The sequence below is a fragment of the Squalius cephalus genome (genome assembly GCF_949319135.1).
Source record: "Squalius cephalus genome assembly, chromosome: 16".
Classification (NCBI taxonomy): Eukaryota; Metazoa; Chordata; class Actinopteri; order Cypriniformes; family Leuciscidae; genus Squalius; species Squalius cephalus.
In genome coordinates this window covers 146,804-165,000 of record NC_137137.1, presented here as the reverse complement: position 1 = coordinate 165,000, position 18,197 = coordinate 146,804, and the positions used below count along the sequence as shown (strand labels likewise).

Sequence of the window (18,197 nt, the reverse complement as noted above, 5' to 3'; positions counted from 1 at the left end):
AGCATCAGTCAGGTGCTGCTGCTCCGGAGCTTCTTCTCCGACAGGAAGACCACCACCACCCGCGTGGGGTCGTAGGTCGGGACTCGCGCTCATATCCAGCCGGAGTTCTGCTGGCGGTTAATTTATTTTGTGTTGACTTTACACATGCCGTGTGTGTGAACGTTAGCGGACGTGAGTCGCTGTAGACCTGCTCATCCTCCTCATCCTCCTCATCCTCATCGAGCCACTATTGAATGCGAGAGAGCTTTATTTGCTTTGTGTTGTATAAAACAGGCATTGCTCATGTTTCCCAGTCATTGTTTTCTCTTCAGGACATCTGTACTCTGTGTTTTATATCAGCGTCTGTGTTTGAATAGTGGTGTATTGATTTCTGTACGCTGTTAGAACGGGCTAATAAACGTGTGGAGGAACGTCTCCGTCTCTTCTCTTCATGACCCCGCCGTCCCTCAGGAATCATCTGAACACTGAGATCAAGACTATAAGACTCACAGCGGAGGCGGAGGCGGAGGCGGAGGCGGAGGCGGAGGGATGATCTCTGGGCTCTGCTCTCGTCGCTCTAATGCTCTCTCATCATGTCTATTACAGCCGTCTTTGCTCATGTTTCCTAGTCACTGTTTTCTTTCTCAAGATATTGGTGTGATGTCTATTATGAGTCTATACATGCCTGTTCAGAATTAAATCACATCTTGTGCTTCGAATGCCGTATTCTTTCAATCTGGCTCGAAAGCACACATTTTCTTCCTACAGTTTCTTTAAGAGTTTCCAAAACAGCACAGAAACGTTCAGAACCACGTCAAGTCACCTTCATTTATATGGAGATTACAGGAGATTACAGTAACAGAGAGTGTTTAGGCTTTACAGCCAGGGGCGCCGCTAAGGGGGGGAAAGTTAGGACGATTCTAAGGGCCCAGGCACTTTTGGGGGCCCCAGAGATCGATTTTATTAACGGAATGGGTGCGGTAGGCCCAACCTCATATTCATAGGGCCCAGAATTGATGGTGGTGCCCCTGTTTACAGCAGATGTAGAATAAAGTTATTGTCCAGATAAAGTTAGTTCTGACTGGTTCACTTCCATTGTAAAGATCATTAGTTATTAACTTAGGGGCCGCTAACACACACCGTTTAAACTGAAAACAAACTTCTACGGTGTTTTGGCCGTTCATTTGCAAGAATCAGTCAAACTCATACATTTTAAAGGGATTTACTGAGCTTTATTGTTTTTGCATACAGTATTGCCAAAGCATTATACACAACAACACAAGAGAAGGAAATGTACAGTATAATCTCTGCTCGTCATTCAGTGCTGCAGTTCCTCGCGTGGCCTCTAGCGGGCGCTGTGAGGAAACACTCGCTCACTGCAGCAACAGGCACATCTAGAGGAACCTTTCAAATCGCCTCGTTCGTTTCTGTGATTTAGTCTCTCAAGGCTCATCATTACTGAGTAAAACACCGCTTGATGAATCCGCGACAAACGTGATGTGCGCGTGCGCGTTATTAAAAGCGCTCGGTCTCGCGTCGTGACTGTTTTCGTTTACCTTTAAATGGATAAGGTTTGAGCGAGCGCGTGATTGGACCGTCCGGCTGTCAATCACTCGTAGGGGGCGGGGCCTTGTGTTACCGACGGGGAAAACCAGCAGTAGAGCAACAGATTCGACGAGCTGAGAGATATAATTCAGATTACTGGCAGAAATGGACATTAAGCCAGAATTATGTTTATTCGGTGAAGCTGATTGTGCCTCAGTGACCATCGCGTGTGTTTGATGAGGAGGATCTCGCTCGATGTTTCAGGAAGCGGGGGAGGAAGAGCCGCAGCGACTCTATTTTTATCTTTTTGTATTATTTGGACTCGACATGAGCTAAAGATCCGTGAGGGTCTGTGTGTCTGAAACCCCGAACCAGCGGCCCGGTAACGGACACGATCGATCAGCGCGAGCGGTAAGAGCTGCGGCCTCGGGAACCGTGGAAAACACGGTTTAATGAGGGAAAACCGGAGATAAACACTGTCGTTTGATGGCAGACATACAGCCAATGTGACAGAAACACTGATGAGGATAATGACCCTCTGTGTTGGTCAGGTATTGGTGTATATAATGACACTCAACTGGTTAATTGGTCGTCATTCTATAGTATGTGATTATACGTAGATGTGTCACGTGACAAATATTTATTGCCAAGTCAGCTTTATTGAAAATAACAGAATCAAAGATGCAAACTTCATCAAACATGAGGCTAATTCATGACATCATTCAGCTCAGTTTATAGTTTTATAGCTGAATCAGATTTGTTTCATAATTGACGAATTTTGCAACATTGACTCTGTTCTGATCTGAATAATGACTGAATTTGTCTATTTTAAAGCTGACTTGACTTGATTGACTTGTTGTTGATTCAGTTCAGATCAATAACTGTAGTTCATCAATTATAAAATGAGTTTGATTCAGTTATAAAGCAGTTCTACACAAAACAAAAGAGTCTTTAATCAGATCTGATAGTGTCATTGCAGTCAGATCAATAATATCACTGAATATCAAGTGTCTTTTAAATAACATTAAATAATTATTGAAAAGACTCTAATATTTCAGTCCTGAAGCTTCATTGTTCTGATTATTATAGAGCTCAGAATATTCCTCAAACACTACACACACGGTATAATGCTACTATATGCAGGCTATCGTGGATAGTGACGACATGTGTTGTGTATAGTTCGCCACACAATGGAAATTACTGTGTGAGAAAAAAATGCAAGTTTTCAGTATTTTCAGCTTCAGGATCATTGTAGCCAATCACAGACATATCCGATGAGCTCGTGAACACAGTGGCCAATCAGAGGTGTTTACGATTCCGCTCACCAGCGCTAAAGTTTTTTACATTTCAGTACCAAAGTCGCTACTTCTGACAACACTACTAACGTGTGTGTGGTTCTGACAACACTACTAACGTGTGTGTGATCCTGACAACACTACTAACGTGTGTGTGATCCTGACAACACTACTAACGTGTGTGTGAATCTGACAACACTACTAACGTGTGTGTGACCCTGACAACACTACTAACGTGTGTGTGATCCTGACAACACTACTAACGTGTGTGTGATCCTGACAACACTACTAACGTGTGTGTGATCCTGACAACACTACTAACGTGTGTGTGAATCTGACAACACTACTAACGTGTGTGTGATCCTGACAACACTACTAACGTGTGTGTGACTCTGACAACACTACTAACGTGTGTGTGACTCTGACAACACTACTAACGTGTGTGTGAATCTGACAACACTACTAACGTGTGTGTGATCCTGACAACACTACTAACGTGTGTGTGATCCTGACAACACTACTAACGTGTGTGTGACCCTGACAACACTACTAACGTGTGTGTGATCCTGACAACACTACTAACGTGTGTGTGACCCTGACAACACTACTAACGTGTGTGTGACTCTGACAACACTACTAACGTGTGTGTGATCCTGACAACACTACTAACGTGTGTGTGATCCTGACAACACTACTAACGTGTGTGTGATCCTGACAACACTACTAACGTGTGTGTGATCCTGACAACACTACTAACGTGTGTGTGAATCTGACAACACTACTAACGTGTGTGTGACCCTGACAACACTACTAACGTGTGTGTGACTCTGACAACACTACTAACGTGTGTGTGACCCTGACAACACTACTAACGTGTGTGTGATCCTGACAACACTACTAACGTGTGTGTGACCCTGACAACACTACTAACGTGTGTGTGACTCTGACAACACTACTAACGTGTGTGTGGTTCTGACAACACTACTAACGTGTGTGTGACCCTGACAACACTACTAACGTGTGTGTGATCCTGACAACACTACTAACGTGTGTGTGACTCTGACAACACTACTAACGTGTGTGTGATCCTGACAACACTACTAACGTGTGTGTGACCCTGACAACACTACTAACGTGTGTGTGGTTCTGACAACACTACTAACGTGTGTGTGACTCTGACAACACTACTAACGTGTGTGTGATCCTGACAACACTACTAACGTGTGTGTGATCCTGACAACACTACTAACGTGTGTGTGGTTCTGACAGCACTACTAACGTGTGTGTGACTCTGACAACACTACTAACGTGTGTGTGATCCTGACAACACTACTAACGTGTGTGTGATCCTGACAACACTACTAACGTGTGTGTGACCCTGACAACACTACTAACGTGTGTGTGATCCTGACAACACTACTAACGTGTGTGTGACTCTGACAGCACTACTAACGTGTGTGTGACTCTGACAACACTACTAACGTGTGTGTGACTCTGACAGCACTACTAACGTGTGTGTGACTCTGACAACACTACTAACGTGTGTGTGACCCTGACAACACTACTAACGTGTGTGTGACTCTGACAGCACTACTAACGTGTGTGTGACTCTGACAACACTACTAACGTGTGTGTGACTCTGACAACACTACTAACGTGTGTGTGACTCTGACAACACTACTAACGTGTGTGTGATCCTGACAACACTACTAACGTGTGTGTGACTCTGACAGCACTACTAACGTGTGTGTGACTCTGACAACACTACTAACGTGTGTGTGATCCTGACAACACTACTAACGTGTGTGTGACTCTGACAACACTACTAACGTGTGTGTGACTCTGACAACACTACTAACGTGTGTGTGATCCTGACAACACTACTAACGTGTGTGTGATCCTGACAACACTACTAACGTGTGTGTGACCCTGACAACACTACTAACGTGTGTGTGACTCTGACAACACTAGTAACGTGTGTGTGACCCTGACAACACTACTAACGTGTGTGTGACTCTGACAACACTAGTAACGTGTGTGTGACCCTGACAACACTACTAACGTGTGTGTGGTTCTGACAACACTACTAACGCGTGTGTGACTCTGACAACACTACTAACGTGTGTGTGACTCTGACAACACTAGTAACGTGTGTGTGACCCTGACAACACTACTAACGTGTGTGTGGTTCTGACAACACTACTAACGCGTGTGTGACTCTGACAACACTACTAACGTGTGTGTGATCCTGACAACACTAGTAACGTGTGTGTGACCCTGACAACACTACTAACGTGTGTGTGGTTCTGACAGCACTACTAACGTGTGTGTGACTCTGACAACACTACTAACGTGTGTGTGACTCTGACAACACTAGTAACGTGTGTGTGACCCTGACAACACTACTAACGTGTGTGTGGTTCTGACAACACTACTAACGCGTGTGTGACTCTGACAACACTACTAACGTGTGTGTGATCCTGACAACACTACTAACGTGTGTGTGACTCTGACAACACTACTAACGTGTGTGTGACCCTGACAACACTACTAACGTGTGTGTGACTCTGACAACACTACTAACGTGTGTGTGATCCTGACAACACTACTAACGTGTGTGTGACCCTGACAACACTACTAACGTGTGTGTGACTCTGACAACACTACTAACGTGTGTGTGACTCTGACAACACTAGTAACGTGTGTGTGACCCTGACAACACTACTAACGTGTGTGTGGTTCTGACAACACTACTAACGCGTGTGTGACTCTGACAACACTACTAACGTGTGTGTGACTCTGACAACACTACTAACGTGTGTGTGATCCTGACAACACTACTAACGTGTGTGTGACTCTGACAACACTACTAACGTGTGTGTGATCCTGACAACACTACTAACGTGTGTGTGACCCTGACAACACTACTAACGTGTGTGTGATCCTGACAACACTACTAACGTGTGTGTGACTCTGACAACACTACTAACGTGTGTGTGATCCTGACAACACTACTAACGTGTGTGTGACTCTGACAACACTACTAACGTGTGTGTGACTCTGACAACACTACTAACGTGTGTGTGACTCTGACAACACTACTAACGTGTGTGTGACTCTGACAACACTACTAACGTGTGTGTGATTCTGACAACACTACTAACGTGTGTGTGATCCTGACAACACTACTAACGTGTGTGTGACTCTGACAACACTACTAACGTGTGTGTGACCCTGACAACACTACTAACGTGTGTGTGATCCTGACAACACTACTAACGTGTGTGTGACTCTGACAACACTACTAACGTGTGTGTGATTCTGACAACACTACTAACGTGTGTGTGACTCTGACAACACTACTAACGTGTGTGTGATCCTGACAACACTACTAACGTGTGTGTGACTCTGACAACACTACTAACGCGTGTGTGATTCTGACAACACTACTAACGTGTGTGTGATCCTGACAACACTACTAACGTGTGTGTGACTCTGACAACACTACTAACGTGTGTGTGATTCTGACAACACTACTAACGTGTGTGTGACTCTGACAACACTACTAACGTGTGTGTGATCCTGACAACACTACTAACGTGTGTGTGACTCTGACAACACTACTAACGTGTGTGTGACTCTGACAACACTACTAACGTGTGTGTGACTCTGACAACACTACTAACGTGTGTGTGATTCTGACAACACTACTAACGTGTGTGTGATCCTGACAACACTACTAACGTGTGTGTGACTCTGACAACACTACTAACGTGTGTGTGACCCTGACAACACTACTAACGTGTGTGTGATCCTGACAACACTACTAACGTGTGTGTGACCCTGACAACACTACTAACGTGTGTGTGACTCTGACAACACTACTAACGTGTGTGTGACTCTGACAACACTACTAACGTGTGTGTGACTCTGACAACACTACTAACGTGTGTGTGACTCTGACAACACTACTAACGTGTGTGTGACTCTGACAACACTACTAACGTGTGTGTGATTCTGACAACACTACTAACGTGTGTGTGATCCTGACAACACTACTAACGTGTGTGTGACTCTGACAACACTACTAACGTGTGTGTGACCCTGACAACACTACTAACGTGTGTGTGACCCTGACAACACTACTAACGTGTGTGTGGTTCTGACAACACTACTAACGTGTGTGTGGTTCTGACAACACTACTAACGTGTGTGTGGTTTTGACAACACTATTAACGTGTGTGTGACTGACAACACTACTAACGTGTGTGTGACTCTGACAACACTACTAACGTGTGTGTGGTTCTGACAACACTACTAACGTGTGTGTGACCCTGACAACACTACTAACGTGTGTGTGATCCTGACAACACTACTAACGTGTGTGTGACTCTGACAACACTACTAACGTGTGTGTGATCCTGACAACACTACTAACGTGTGTGTGACCCTGACAACACTACTAACGTGTGTGTGATCCTGACAACACTACTAACGTGTGTGTGGTTCTGACAGCACTACTAACGTGTGTGTGACTCTGACAACACTACTAACGTGTGTGTGATCCTGACAACACTACTAACGTGTGTGTGATCCTGACAACACTACTAACGTGTGTGTGACTCTGACAGCACTACTAACGTGTGTGTGACTCTGACAGCACTACTAACGTGTGTGTGATCCTGACAACACTACTAACGTGTGTGTGACTCTGACAGCACTACTAACGTGTGTGTGACTCTGACAACACTACTAACGTGTGTGTGATCCTGACAACACTACTAACGTGTGTGTGACTCTGACAGCACTACTAACGTGTGTGTGACTCTGACAACACTACTAACGTGTGTGTGACTCTGACAACACTACTAACGTGTGTGTGACTCTGACAACACTACTAACGTGTGTGTGATCCTGACAACACTACTAACGTGTGTGTGACTCTGACAGCACTACTAACGTGTGTGTGACTCTGACAACACTACTAACGTGTGTGTGACCCTGACAACACTACTAACGTGTGTGTGACTCTGACAACACTACTAACGTGTGTGTGACTCTGACAACACTACTAACGTGTGTGTGATCCTGACAACACTACTAACGTGTGTGTGATCCTGACAACACTACTAACGTGTGTGTGACTCTGACAACACTACTAACGTGTGTGTGATCCTGACAACACTACTAACGTGTGTGTGACTCTGACAACACTACTAACGTGTGTGTGATCCTGACAACACTACTAACGTGTGTGTGACCCTGACAACACTACTAACGTGTGTGTGACTCTGACAACACTACTAACGTGTGTGTGACCCTGACAACACTACTAACGTGTGTGTGACTCTGACAACACTACTAACGTGTGTGTGACCCTGACAACACTACTAACGTGTGTGTGATCCTGACAACACTACTAACGTGTGTGTGATCCTGACAACACTACTAACGTGTGTGTGACCCTGACAACACTACTAACGTGTGTGTGATCCTGACAACACTACTAACGTGTGTGTGACCCTGACAACACTACTAACGTGTGTGTGATCCTGACAACACTACTAACGTGTGTGTGATCCTGACAACACTACTAACGTGTGTGTGACCCTGACAACACTACTAACGTGTGTGTGATCCTGACAACACTACTAACGTGTGTGTGACCCTGACAACACTACTAACGTGTGTGTGATCCTGACAACACTACTAACGTGTGTGTGATCCTGACAGCACTACTAACGTGTGTGTGACTCTGACAACACTACTAACGTGTGTGTGATCCTGACAACACTACTAACGTGTGTGTGACCCTGACAACACTACTAACGTGTGTGTGATCCTGACAACACTACTAACGTGTGTGTGACTCTGACAACACTACTAACGTGTGTGTGATCCTGACAACACTACTAACGTGTGTGTGATCCTGACAACACTACTAACGTGTGTGTGATCCTGACAACACTACTAACGTGTGTGTGACTCTGACAACACTACTAACGTGTGTGTGACCCTGACAACACTACTAACGTGTGTGTGACCCTGACAACACTACTAACGTGTGTGTGACTCTGACAACACTACTAACGTGTGTGTGACTCTGACAACACTACTAACGTGTGTGTGACCCTGACAACACTACTAACGTGTGTGTGACTCTGACAACACTACTAACGTGTGTGTGATCCTGACAACACTACTAACGTGTGTGTGATCCTGACAACACTACTAACGTGTGTGTGATCCTGACAACACTACTAACGTGTGTGTGACCCTGACAACACTACTAACGTGTGTGTGACCCTGACAACACTACTAACGTGTGTGTGACCCTGACAACACTACTAACGTGTGTGTGATCCTGACAACACTACTAACGTGTGTGTGACCCTGACAACACTACTAACGTGTGTGTGACTCTGACAACACTACTAACGTGTGTGTGACCCTGACAACACTACTAACGTGTGTGTGATCCTGACAACACTACTAACGTGTGTGTGACCCTGACAACACTACTAACGTGTGTGTGATCCTGACAACACTACTAACGTGTGTGTGATCCTGACAACACTACTAACGTGTGTGTGACCCTGACAACACTACTAACGTGTGTGTGACTCTGACAACACTACTAACGTGTGTGTGATCCTGACAACACTACTAACGTGTGTGTGATCCTGACAACACTACTAACGTGTGTGTGATCCTGACAACACTACTAACGTGTGTGTGACCCTGACAACACTACTAACGTGTGTGTGACCCTGACAGCACTACTAACGTGTGTGTGATCCTGACAACACTACTAACGTGTGTGTGACTCTGACAACACTACTAACGTGTGTGTGACTCTGACAACACTACTAACGTGTGTGTGACTCTGACAACACTACTAACGTGTGTGTGACTCTGACAACACTACTAACGTGTGTGTGGTTCTGACAGCACTACTAACGTGTGTGTGATCCTGACAACACTACTAACGTGTGTGTGATCCTGACAACACTACTAACGTGTGTGTGACCCTTACAACACTACTAACGTGTGTGTGATTCTGACAACACTACTAACGTGTGTGTGGTTCTGACAGCACTACTAACGTGTGTGTGACTCTGACAACACTACTAACGTGTGTGTGACCCTGACAACACTACTAACGTGTGTGTGGTTCTGACAACACTACTAACGTGTGTGGTTCTGACAACACTACTAACGTGTGTGTGGTTTTGACAACACTATTAACGTGTGTGTGACTGACAACACTACTAACGTGTGTGTGACTCTGACAACACTACTAACGTGTGTGTGGTTTTGTCTGCAGGACTGAGAGCCACTCTGTGCCATGGATCTAAAAACGGCTGTTTTCAACGCGGCCCGAGACGGCAAACTGCGCCTCCTCCAGAAGCTCCTGGAGAACAAGAGCGATCACGAGGTGCTGACGCTCATGGCGGAGAAGACGAGCGGAGCCACGCCGCTGCTGATGGCGAGCCGCTACGGCCACCTGGAGCTGGTGGAGTTCCTGATGGAGCGCTGCTGCGCGCCGGTGGAGCTCGGCGGCTCCGTGAACTTCGACGGCGAGATCATCGAGGGAGCGCCTCCGCTGTGGGCCGCCTCGGCCGCCGGACACCTGAAGGTGGTGCAGTCTTTACTGGGTCACGGAGCCTCCGTCAACAACACCACGCTCACCAACTCCACCCCGCTGCGCGCCGCCTGCTTCGACGGGCACCTGGACATCGTGCGCTACCTGGTGGAGCACAGGGCGGATCTGGAGGTGGCCAACAGACACGGACACACATGCCTGATGATCTCCTGCTATAAAGGCCATCGGGAGATCGCGCAGTTCCTGCTGGAGAGGGGAGCCGACGTCAACCGCAAGAGCGTCAAAGGTACCAGATGCTAACATGTACTACGCTATGGGGTGTAACGATACCCTCGTGTGGTGTTGACGGTGTTCAGAAGCAACACCGGTTACATCGCTTGCCCACCGCGGCACCGTCGATGTGATTATTCAGTGCACTTGGAGAACAGACAATATTAAACTGAACGTTAGGGTTAGGGTTGATAAATCGTGAGCCGAAAGAGTCGCAGCACAGATCAGCGACAGGAGTCAGATCTCAGTAATCACGAGAGTAATCACGAGAGCGAGGAGCTGACTGACAAGATGATGGCGGAAATATAAAAGCGCCTATTTAAACGAATTTGTCATCGTGTTTTTCATCAAGAATAATTGGCTAATGAACTCACCAATTAAGCAGTCTGCGCCCGAATTGGCGATAATTTGAAAGCGAAACTAAAATGCACACGTGTCCGCGGGAGCGAGCAGAACAGAGCCAGCGTTTACAGCTCATTCCTATGGAAAACGTTTGCTCTATTCTGCTCGCTCCGCTCAAATTAGCGCCAGTTCGGGGCGGATTGCTGGAACGGTTCATTAGCCAATTATTCTTAGTGAAAAACACAACAAAACAGCGCTGCTCCGCACCATTATGAATGCCCGTGCGGACGCGCGCATTTAACTTGTGCGATACTCCAAGACAATACAATCAATAGATCAGATTTCCCCCTAAACCGGACAGGAGGAGCTCTGGGAAAAGAATCGATCCAGTCGCACCCCAAAGATCTGTTGGGAGGCTCTAGGACTGACTCCAGTCCCCACAGAACCGATCCGGTCCCCGACCTCGAGTCTCACGTTAAACTGAACATGATAATGGGTTAACAAAAAATGTAGTTGATTTAAAATGCTAAATTTAATATTACATTGTGGGTGTAAATGAATATTCTTGGACTTGATGCTGAAACCCAAAGCACAGGACAATAGAGACTCCAGAATAACAATATTCATGATCCTGAAGCTGAAAATACTGAATTATTGTAGACGAATATGCTTACACTCTTTCACTGACTAGATTTATTTAAAATAATGTAGGACACTTTTACTGGTAACATCAGACATTTGGCATTACAGAATCAGGAGCCACAAATATCCCCGTTACATTATTATACATTATATTCAACATTATACAGTAGTTTAATGTAGAACTGACACTAAAACTCTGAGAACTTGAATTTTTTTCTCAGACAGTAATTCTACTATCCACGATACATATTGATGCATTTTTTAATTGAGATATATTGTGACACCCCTACTATGCAAACCTCTGTGCTGATGATTAATTGTCATACAAATGACTGCGATTTAAAGATTTACTTCTGTTTTGTTCATGTCAGCCTGATACGTTATTTGTTTTCTGGTAATCGTATATAATAATGATGATGATGATGATAAAAAATTGGCACCACCAGATTTACTTTAATGCTGTGAAAATGAATTATTTAATGCAGTCTGAAAGGAAGACCTTTGGTATATTAGCGTTCTTTAAACCAGGTTTTCTCCAAACCAGCCGAACTCACCAGAGAAACCTGTCCGATAACAGGACCAGCGGAGGCCGAGAGCGAGACCAGTGGCCTGAGACCCGCCTTTCTCTGAACTCGTTCTTTTTCCTTTCGTTTATCAGCACGGAGAGCCGAGAGAAATTCAGAAAAGTGGAAATAAAGTGCCTAAATGTGATTTAATAGTGGGAAGACACTGTTTAACGGGCAGGGTTAGGGATTAAGGGACAGGGACAAGTAATGTAATTTAATCCTAAAAAGGCAGCAGACATTTATGATTTTAACAAATATAATAATATACACTGAATATGATGTTACATATTGTTTTATAATATTCTACAATACACTTAGGTGCACATAGAATCTGCCACAATTTACACAGTATAAATATCATATAACTGGGGCAAAAATAAGACTTTTACTTGCTATTTACACTGCAAAATAGCCGCTGCCTTTTCAAATGCTTTGATTAAAAATGTAAACTGCACAATTGTTGCGGTTTAGATCAAATAATCACAATTAGACTGTTAAGAATGCGAACACAAATGAATTCATACAAATGTTTATTCTCTTTGAACAACTGGTAAAACATGAACGAAGCAGCAACGTTTCTCCCAGATATCAGACAGGCCGTTTCATGGAAATGAATGGCATACATAAATTCCCAGCATTGCCAATATTTTGGACTTCATCAATTAGACTCATTGTGAACTCATAGTGATCAGGTCATCCCGATGTTCCAGATTGCAAGCGAGTCCGTTTGGTTCTGATTGTGCTGCACATTTAAATCTTCACTGCAAAAAATGCTTTTCTTACTTAGTGTTTTTGTCTTGTTTCCAGTCCAAATATCTAAAAAAAAAAAAAATCTTAAATCAAGATGCAGTTGCTCATTATCATTGAAAGAGACGGGTCGAAACTGTTTTTGACGAGGTAATAAGCGTGTTGTTTTACACACCCATTGAGGAGTTTTAACCAAAGTATGTTGCGAACTTTACACTAAGACCCTAAAGAATCACACCAACGGGCACCCGACGAGCCCTTCGAGAATATTATAGATATTTGGAGTGGAAACAAGACAAAAACACAAAGTAAGAAAAGCATTGTTTGCAGTGTGTCTCTGGTGTGTGCTGTGTTTGCTGTGGTGTTCATCAGTGTGTCTCTGACGCAGGGAACACGGCTCTCCACGACTGCGCCGAGTCCGGGAGCCTGGAGATCATGAAGATGCTCCTGAAGTACGGCGCCAGCATGGAGAAGGACGGGTACGGCATGACTCCGCTGCTGTCCGCCAGCGTGACGGGCCACACCAACATCGTGGACTTCCTCACCACGCACCCGCACACGGGCCGGGCCGAGCGCATCAACGCCCTGGAGCTGCTGGGCGCCACGTTCGTGGACAAGAAGCGGGATCTGCTGGGAGCGCTGAAGTACTGGAAGAGGGCCATGGACTCGCGGCACAGCGACTCGACCCACGTGCTCTCGAAGGACGAGTCCAAGCCGGTGCCGGCGTACGATTACACCAGAGAAGTGAACAGTTTAGAGGAGCTGGAGGCGCTGATCGCGGACCCGGATGACATGCGCATGCAGGCGCTGCTGATCCGAGAGCGCATCCTCGGCCCGGCGCACCCCGACACCTCCTACTACATACGCTACCGGGGAGCCGTGTACGCAGACTCGGGGAACTTCGAGAGATGCATCAAGCTGTGGAAGTACGCGTTAGACATGCAGCAGAACAACCTGGACCCGCTGAGCCCGATGACGGCCAGCAGTCTCCTCTCCTTCGCAGAACTCTTCTCCTTCATGCTGCAGGACCGGGCCAAGGGCCTTCTGGGAACCTCCGTGTCCTTCGACGAGCTCATGGAGATCCTCAGCAAGAGCGTGCTGGAGATCGAGCGAGCCGTGAAGAGGCCCGGCCCGGACCCGGCCCAGCTCGGCAAGGTTCTGTCCATCATCCTGCACCTCATCTGCCTGCTGGAGAAGGTGCCGTGTGCCGTGGAGCAGGACCACTTCAAGAAGGAGACCATCTACAAGTTCCTGAAGCTGCAGGCGTGTGGGAAGAACGGGTTCAGCCCGCTTCACCTGGCCGTGGACCGGAACACCACCTGTGTGGGCCGATACCCCGTCTGCAAGTTCCCCTCCTTCCAGGTAGGGCTGTACATGAATAATACTTCTGTGATTATTATTCAAGAAATAAAAATACTGTTAGAATTTTCCTCCGTTGCTTTGCTGTAAATGCAGTGAATCCCTGATGAATCCCAAGTGCTAAAACTCGCAGTTATGATACTTTTGTTCTTTATATTTTTTGTTTACACAATATTGTTTAATGTTTACAGCTAAAAGAAAACCTGAAGATATAATAAGCTTGTTTTGTAAATTGCCTAATTGTAAACTTGATGAATAAAAAATAACGTCTTTCTCGTTAAACGCCATTTAAAGGGGTGGTATAATGCCCCTTTTCACAAGATGTAAAATAAGTCTCTGGTGTCTAGGAAATATTAGCTCAAAATACCCCACAGATTATTTTTTTATAGCATGTTAAAAGTGTCCCTTTTTGAGGGTCAGTAAAAACGCGTCGTTTCGCGTGTGTCCCTTTAAATGCAAATGAGCTGCTGCTTCCAGCACAGAGGGCGGAGCTTCTAGAACTCAAACCGGAGTCAGACAATGATAGAAAGACTTGTAGAATGCAACAGGACTTTTCTGAATGGTTAGTTGATGAATTTATGTTGCTGATGTGGAGTTAACTATCGTCATGTCTTTGATTAGCATATTCTGTCATGATAATCTATAAATCGCTTGTTTGGGAACTGTTGTAAGATGCCTAAAGAGTGAAATGCTATTGCATTTGTGTTGCGTACTGTATTGCATGTGAAAAGACGGAAGCGACAGCTTGAGCTTGACCTCACAAATCTGCTCGACTACAACAACTCTTCCTCTTCTCAATATGAACTGTGTGTTCCCAGGGGCGGGGTTTATGTAAATTTTAGGGTTAGTGATGTCACTAACCCGGGAGGAATCTCGTGTAGTCTCTACCAGCCGTTTGTTGTTGTCCTTAAAAAAACAATTTCTTTAAAAGCAAATATCTTCCTTTGCTTTGAACTTTGATCGTTGTAACTTTGCAGATGTTGTTTATGCTCAAACAGCAACATTACACACTAATTTAAGTGAAAAAAAGTGAAATCATAATCAACCACCCCTTTAAATAAAGGCATATTTGAATATTCTATTTTTATGAGCCCATATATTCGAATACAGTATTTTTGAAAGTGCCCTCCCTCCTCCCAGGTGACGTCGATCCTGCTGGAGTGTGGCGCGGACGTGAACTCTCGGGATCAGGACGACAACAGCCCGCTCCACGTGGCGGCGTCCAACAACCACCCCGACATCATGAACCTGCTGATCTCCTGCGGCACGCACTTCGACAGCACCAACTCCTTCAAGCAGACGGCCTGCGATCTGCTGGACGAGAAGGAGATGGCCAAGAACCTGATCCAGCCCATCAACCACACCACCCTGCAGTGTCTGGCCGCGCGCGCCATCGTCAAACACGGCCTGGCGTACCGCGGAAACATCCCCGAGCGGCTCGAGGCCTTCGTGCTGCTACACAGATAGTGACTCGGCTCCGGCTGGGTCTCGGCTGGGCTTCTGCTGTGTCTCGGCTGGGCTTCGGCTGGGCTTCGGCTGGGCTTCGGCTGGGCTTCGGCTGTGTCTCGGCTGGACTTCGGCTGGGTCTCGGCTGGGCTTCGGCTGGGCTTCGGCTGGGTTTCGGCTGGGCTTCGGCTGTGTCTCGGCTGGGCTTCGCCTGGGCTTCGGCTGTGTCTCAGCTGGACTTCGGCTGTGCTTCGGCTGGGTCTCGGCTGGGCTTCGGCTGGGTTTCGGCTGGGTTTCGGCTGGATTTCGGCTGGGCTCCGGCTGGGCTCCGGCTGGGTCTCGGCTGGGCTTCGGCTGGGTCTCGGCTGGGCTTCGGCTGGGCTCCGGCTGGGCTCCGGCTGGGCTTCGGCTGGGTCTCGGCTGGGCTCCGGCTGGGCTCCGGCTGGGCTTCGGCTGGGTCTTGGCTGGGTTTCGGCTGGGCTTCGGCTGGGCTCTGGCTGATTGGCATGCAACGCTTCCAACAGAGTCCTACCATCTTTGCTCGGATTCCTGTTGAATTTGTTCTGTGTTTCTTGCCGCTTGTCGACAGGTTTGCTTTCTCTTTCTATCTCTATGCAAAGACGGTAGGACCCGCCAGACCCGTCCTCGACCCGCCGGTTCCCTGCGCTGGTTCCGTTTCTCCAGTGGACTGGAATGCTGTCATCGCTCCCCTCCAGCATAAACGAGCATTACAATGATGATGTGTGCTTAATGTTTGCAGATACCATAAGTGCTTTTATTCTTCCTATGCACAGGCTGTATATCGGGACTGTTCTGTGTTACTGGATTGTGCCACGTGTTCATGTCAATGCCTGTTTTTGTTACTATACATTAATCTATTTCTTCACCGTCTCCTAATCTCGATCATGAACTGGTTAAATCGCCTGTTTAGCCGTCAGGACCGAGGAAATGTGTCTCTTTTGAATCTTTGATCTTTGAACCCGGACGAGCTGTAAAAACCAAACCATTGGCCCTATAGTTATTGCACCGCATGAGCTGAAGTTTAACGGTTTACAGACATAGAAATATTATACCGACGTTAGCTTGAAGTCGAGTTTATTTTGTGGTGATGATGATGATGAATCTTCAGCTCTGTGTAGTTTAAGTTCAACTTTACATTTGTGCAGTTTGAACTCAAGGGCTTCTGATTCTTTTACAGGCACAATACACTAGTAAATGAAACAAATGTACAGTCAAAAGGACTTGCACTTTATTGCAGTGAAATTTGATATTCATATTACAATAGCATAAAGCTTGTTGATGTCCTTAGAGCATAATTGATAATAAACCTCTGTTGCACTCGAGTTTTGGTCCCTGTTTTTCCCTCCTGACTACTTCCGTCGTGTGACAAACATCAGTGCTTTTCTCAACGCTCACTCCACATTTATAAGTGCCGTTTTACAACGACTTTGAATCATTTGATATTATGATGATTTAATCTTCTGCCGACAGAAATACGTGCTGAAGGGCCGTAACATCACAGCCGATGAGCTGAAACTAGTGCTTTACTCATTTAAATGCTTTTATATTTTGTCAGTGTGTGAGCCAATGTTTTTTGGGTGTATGTCTAGAAAATGGAGCGATGGGAGGAGTTTTATTTGCTTGTTTTCCTTGTTCTCTCTCAAGAATGATTGGCCGGAGCAATGACTCCGTGTGATCCGCGTTTCATTCCTTCATTTCCTCGTTGGACCGTCTGAACTCTTTCTCCATTGAAATATCCTTAAAGTCAGAATGAAACTATTTTCTTAGTTTTTGGTGTTCTTGTACATGGTTCATCTGTGCATTTATTTTCATATATGTGTAATCTTTAATCATAATGTCCTCCTGTGATGGACTCACTTTTCACAAGCCAATCAACAACTGATGGATGAAAGCCTTCGACCCTTTGTTAATTTTCTTGTTTTATAATCATTTACCTTGGAAATGTCTCTCTCTTTATTTATGTTTGTTGCAAAGCCTTTTACAGTCTAGTGTTTAATCATGATGCAAGGCTTGCTAACACTAACCCTGACATACAGACTGATCCCAGTTATATCCCAGATCCCAGAACCAGTCAGATGTGTTCAGACCACCAGTCAGTGTTTTTCTGCACGTTTGTGTTTTTGGTTTATAAGCAACCAGACAGTCTTTAGTCTGCTCTAAAACAGTACTCTCCATGTCACCTTCATTTATACAGCGCCTTTAACAGTACAGTGTGCCTCAAAGCAGCTTTACAGTGATGATAGGAAATTACCATCATCGTGTACTCTTCCAAACCCTGATTTCTCGGGATCCACGGGTCAGTAAAATGGCCATATCAGATGCTTCAGGTCGGAGGGACATAAAGCTTGGAATCACAAACATCAACTGGTATTTATACAG

At 45.7% G+C, this 18,197-nt stretch overlaps 2 protein-coding genes across 4 annotated transcripts in view; both read left to right on the top strand.

Annotated features, from left to right (window-relative positions):
* Positions 1-1,042, top strand: part of tmed7 (transmembrane p24 trafficking protein 7) — a 7,472-nt gene extending 6,430 nt beyond the window's left edge. For all 3 annotated transcript variants that reach the window (XM_079896488.1, XM_079896489.1, XM_079896490.1), the window contains exon 4: positions 1-1,042. This exon is cut by the window's left edge and continues 162 nt beyond it. In XM_079896488.1, coding sequence (XP_079752614.1) covers positions 1-75 — 75 coding nt within the window. In that variant the 3' untranslated portion in view covers positions 76-1,042.
* Positions 1,043-1,362: 320 nt separating this feature from the next.
* fem1c (fem-1 homolog c) lies at positions 1,363-17,022 on the top strand. The gene is made up of 5 exons (XM_079896486.1): positions 1,363-1,935; positions 10,147-10,711; positions 13,381-14,354; positions 15,492-15,909; positions 15,977-17,022. Exons 2-4 carry the CDS (start codon positions 10,168-10,170, stop codon positions 15,816-15,818), a joined length of 1,845 nt encoding a protein of 614 aa, XP_079752612.1. The 5' UTR covers positions 1,363-1,935; positions 10,147-10,167; the 3' UTR covers positions 15,819-15,909; positions 15,977-17,022.
* The last annotated feature ends 1,175 nt before the right edge of the window (positions 17,023-18,197 follow it).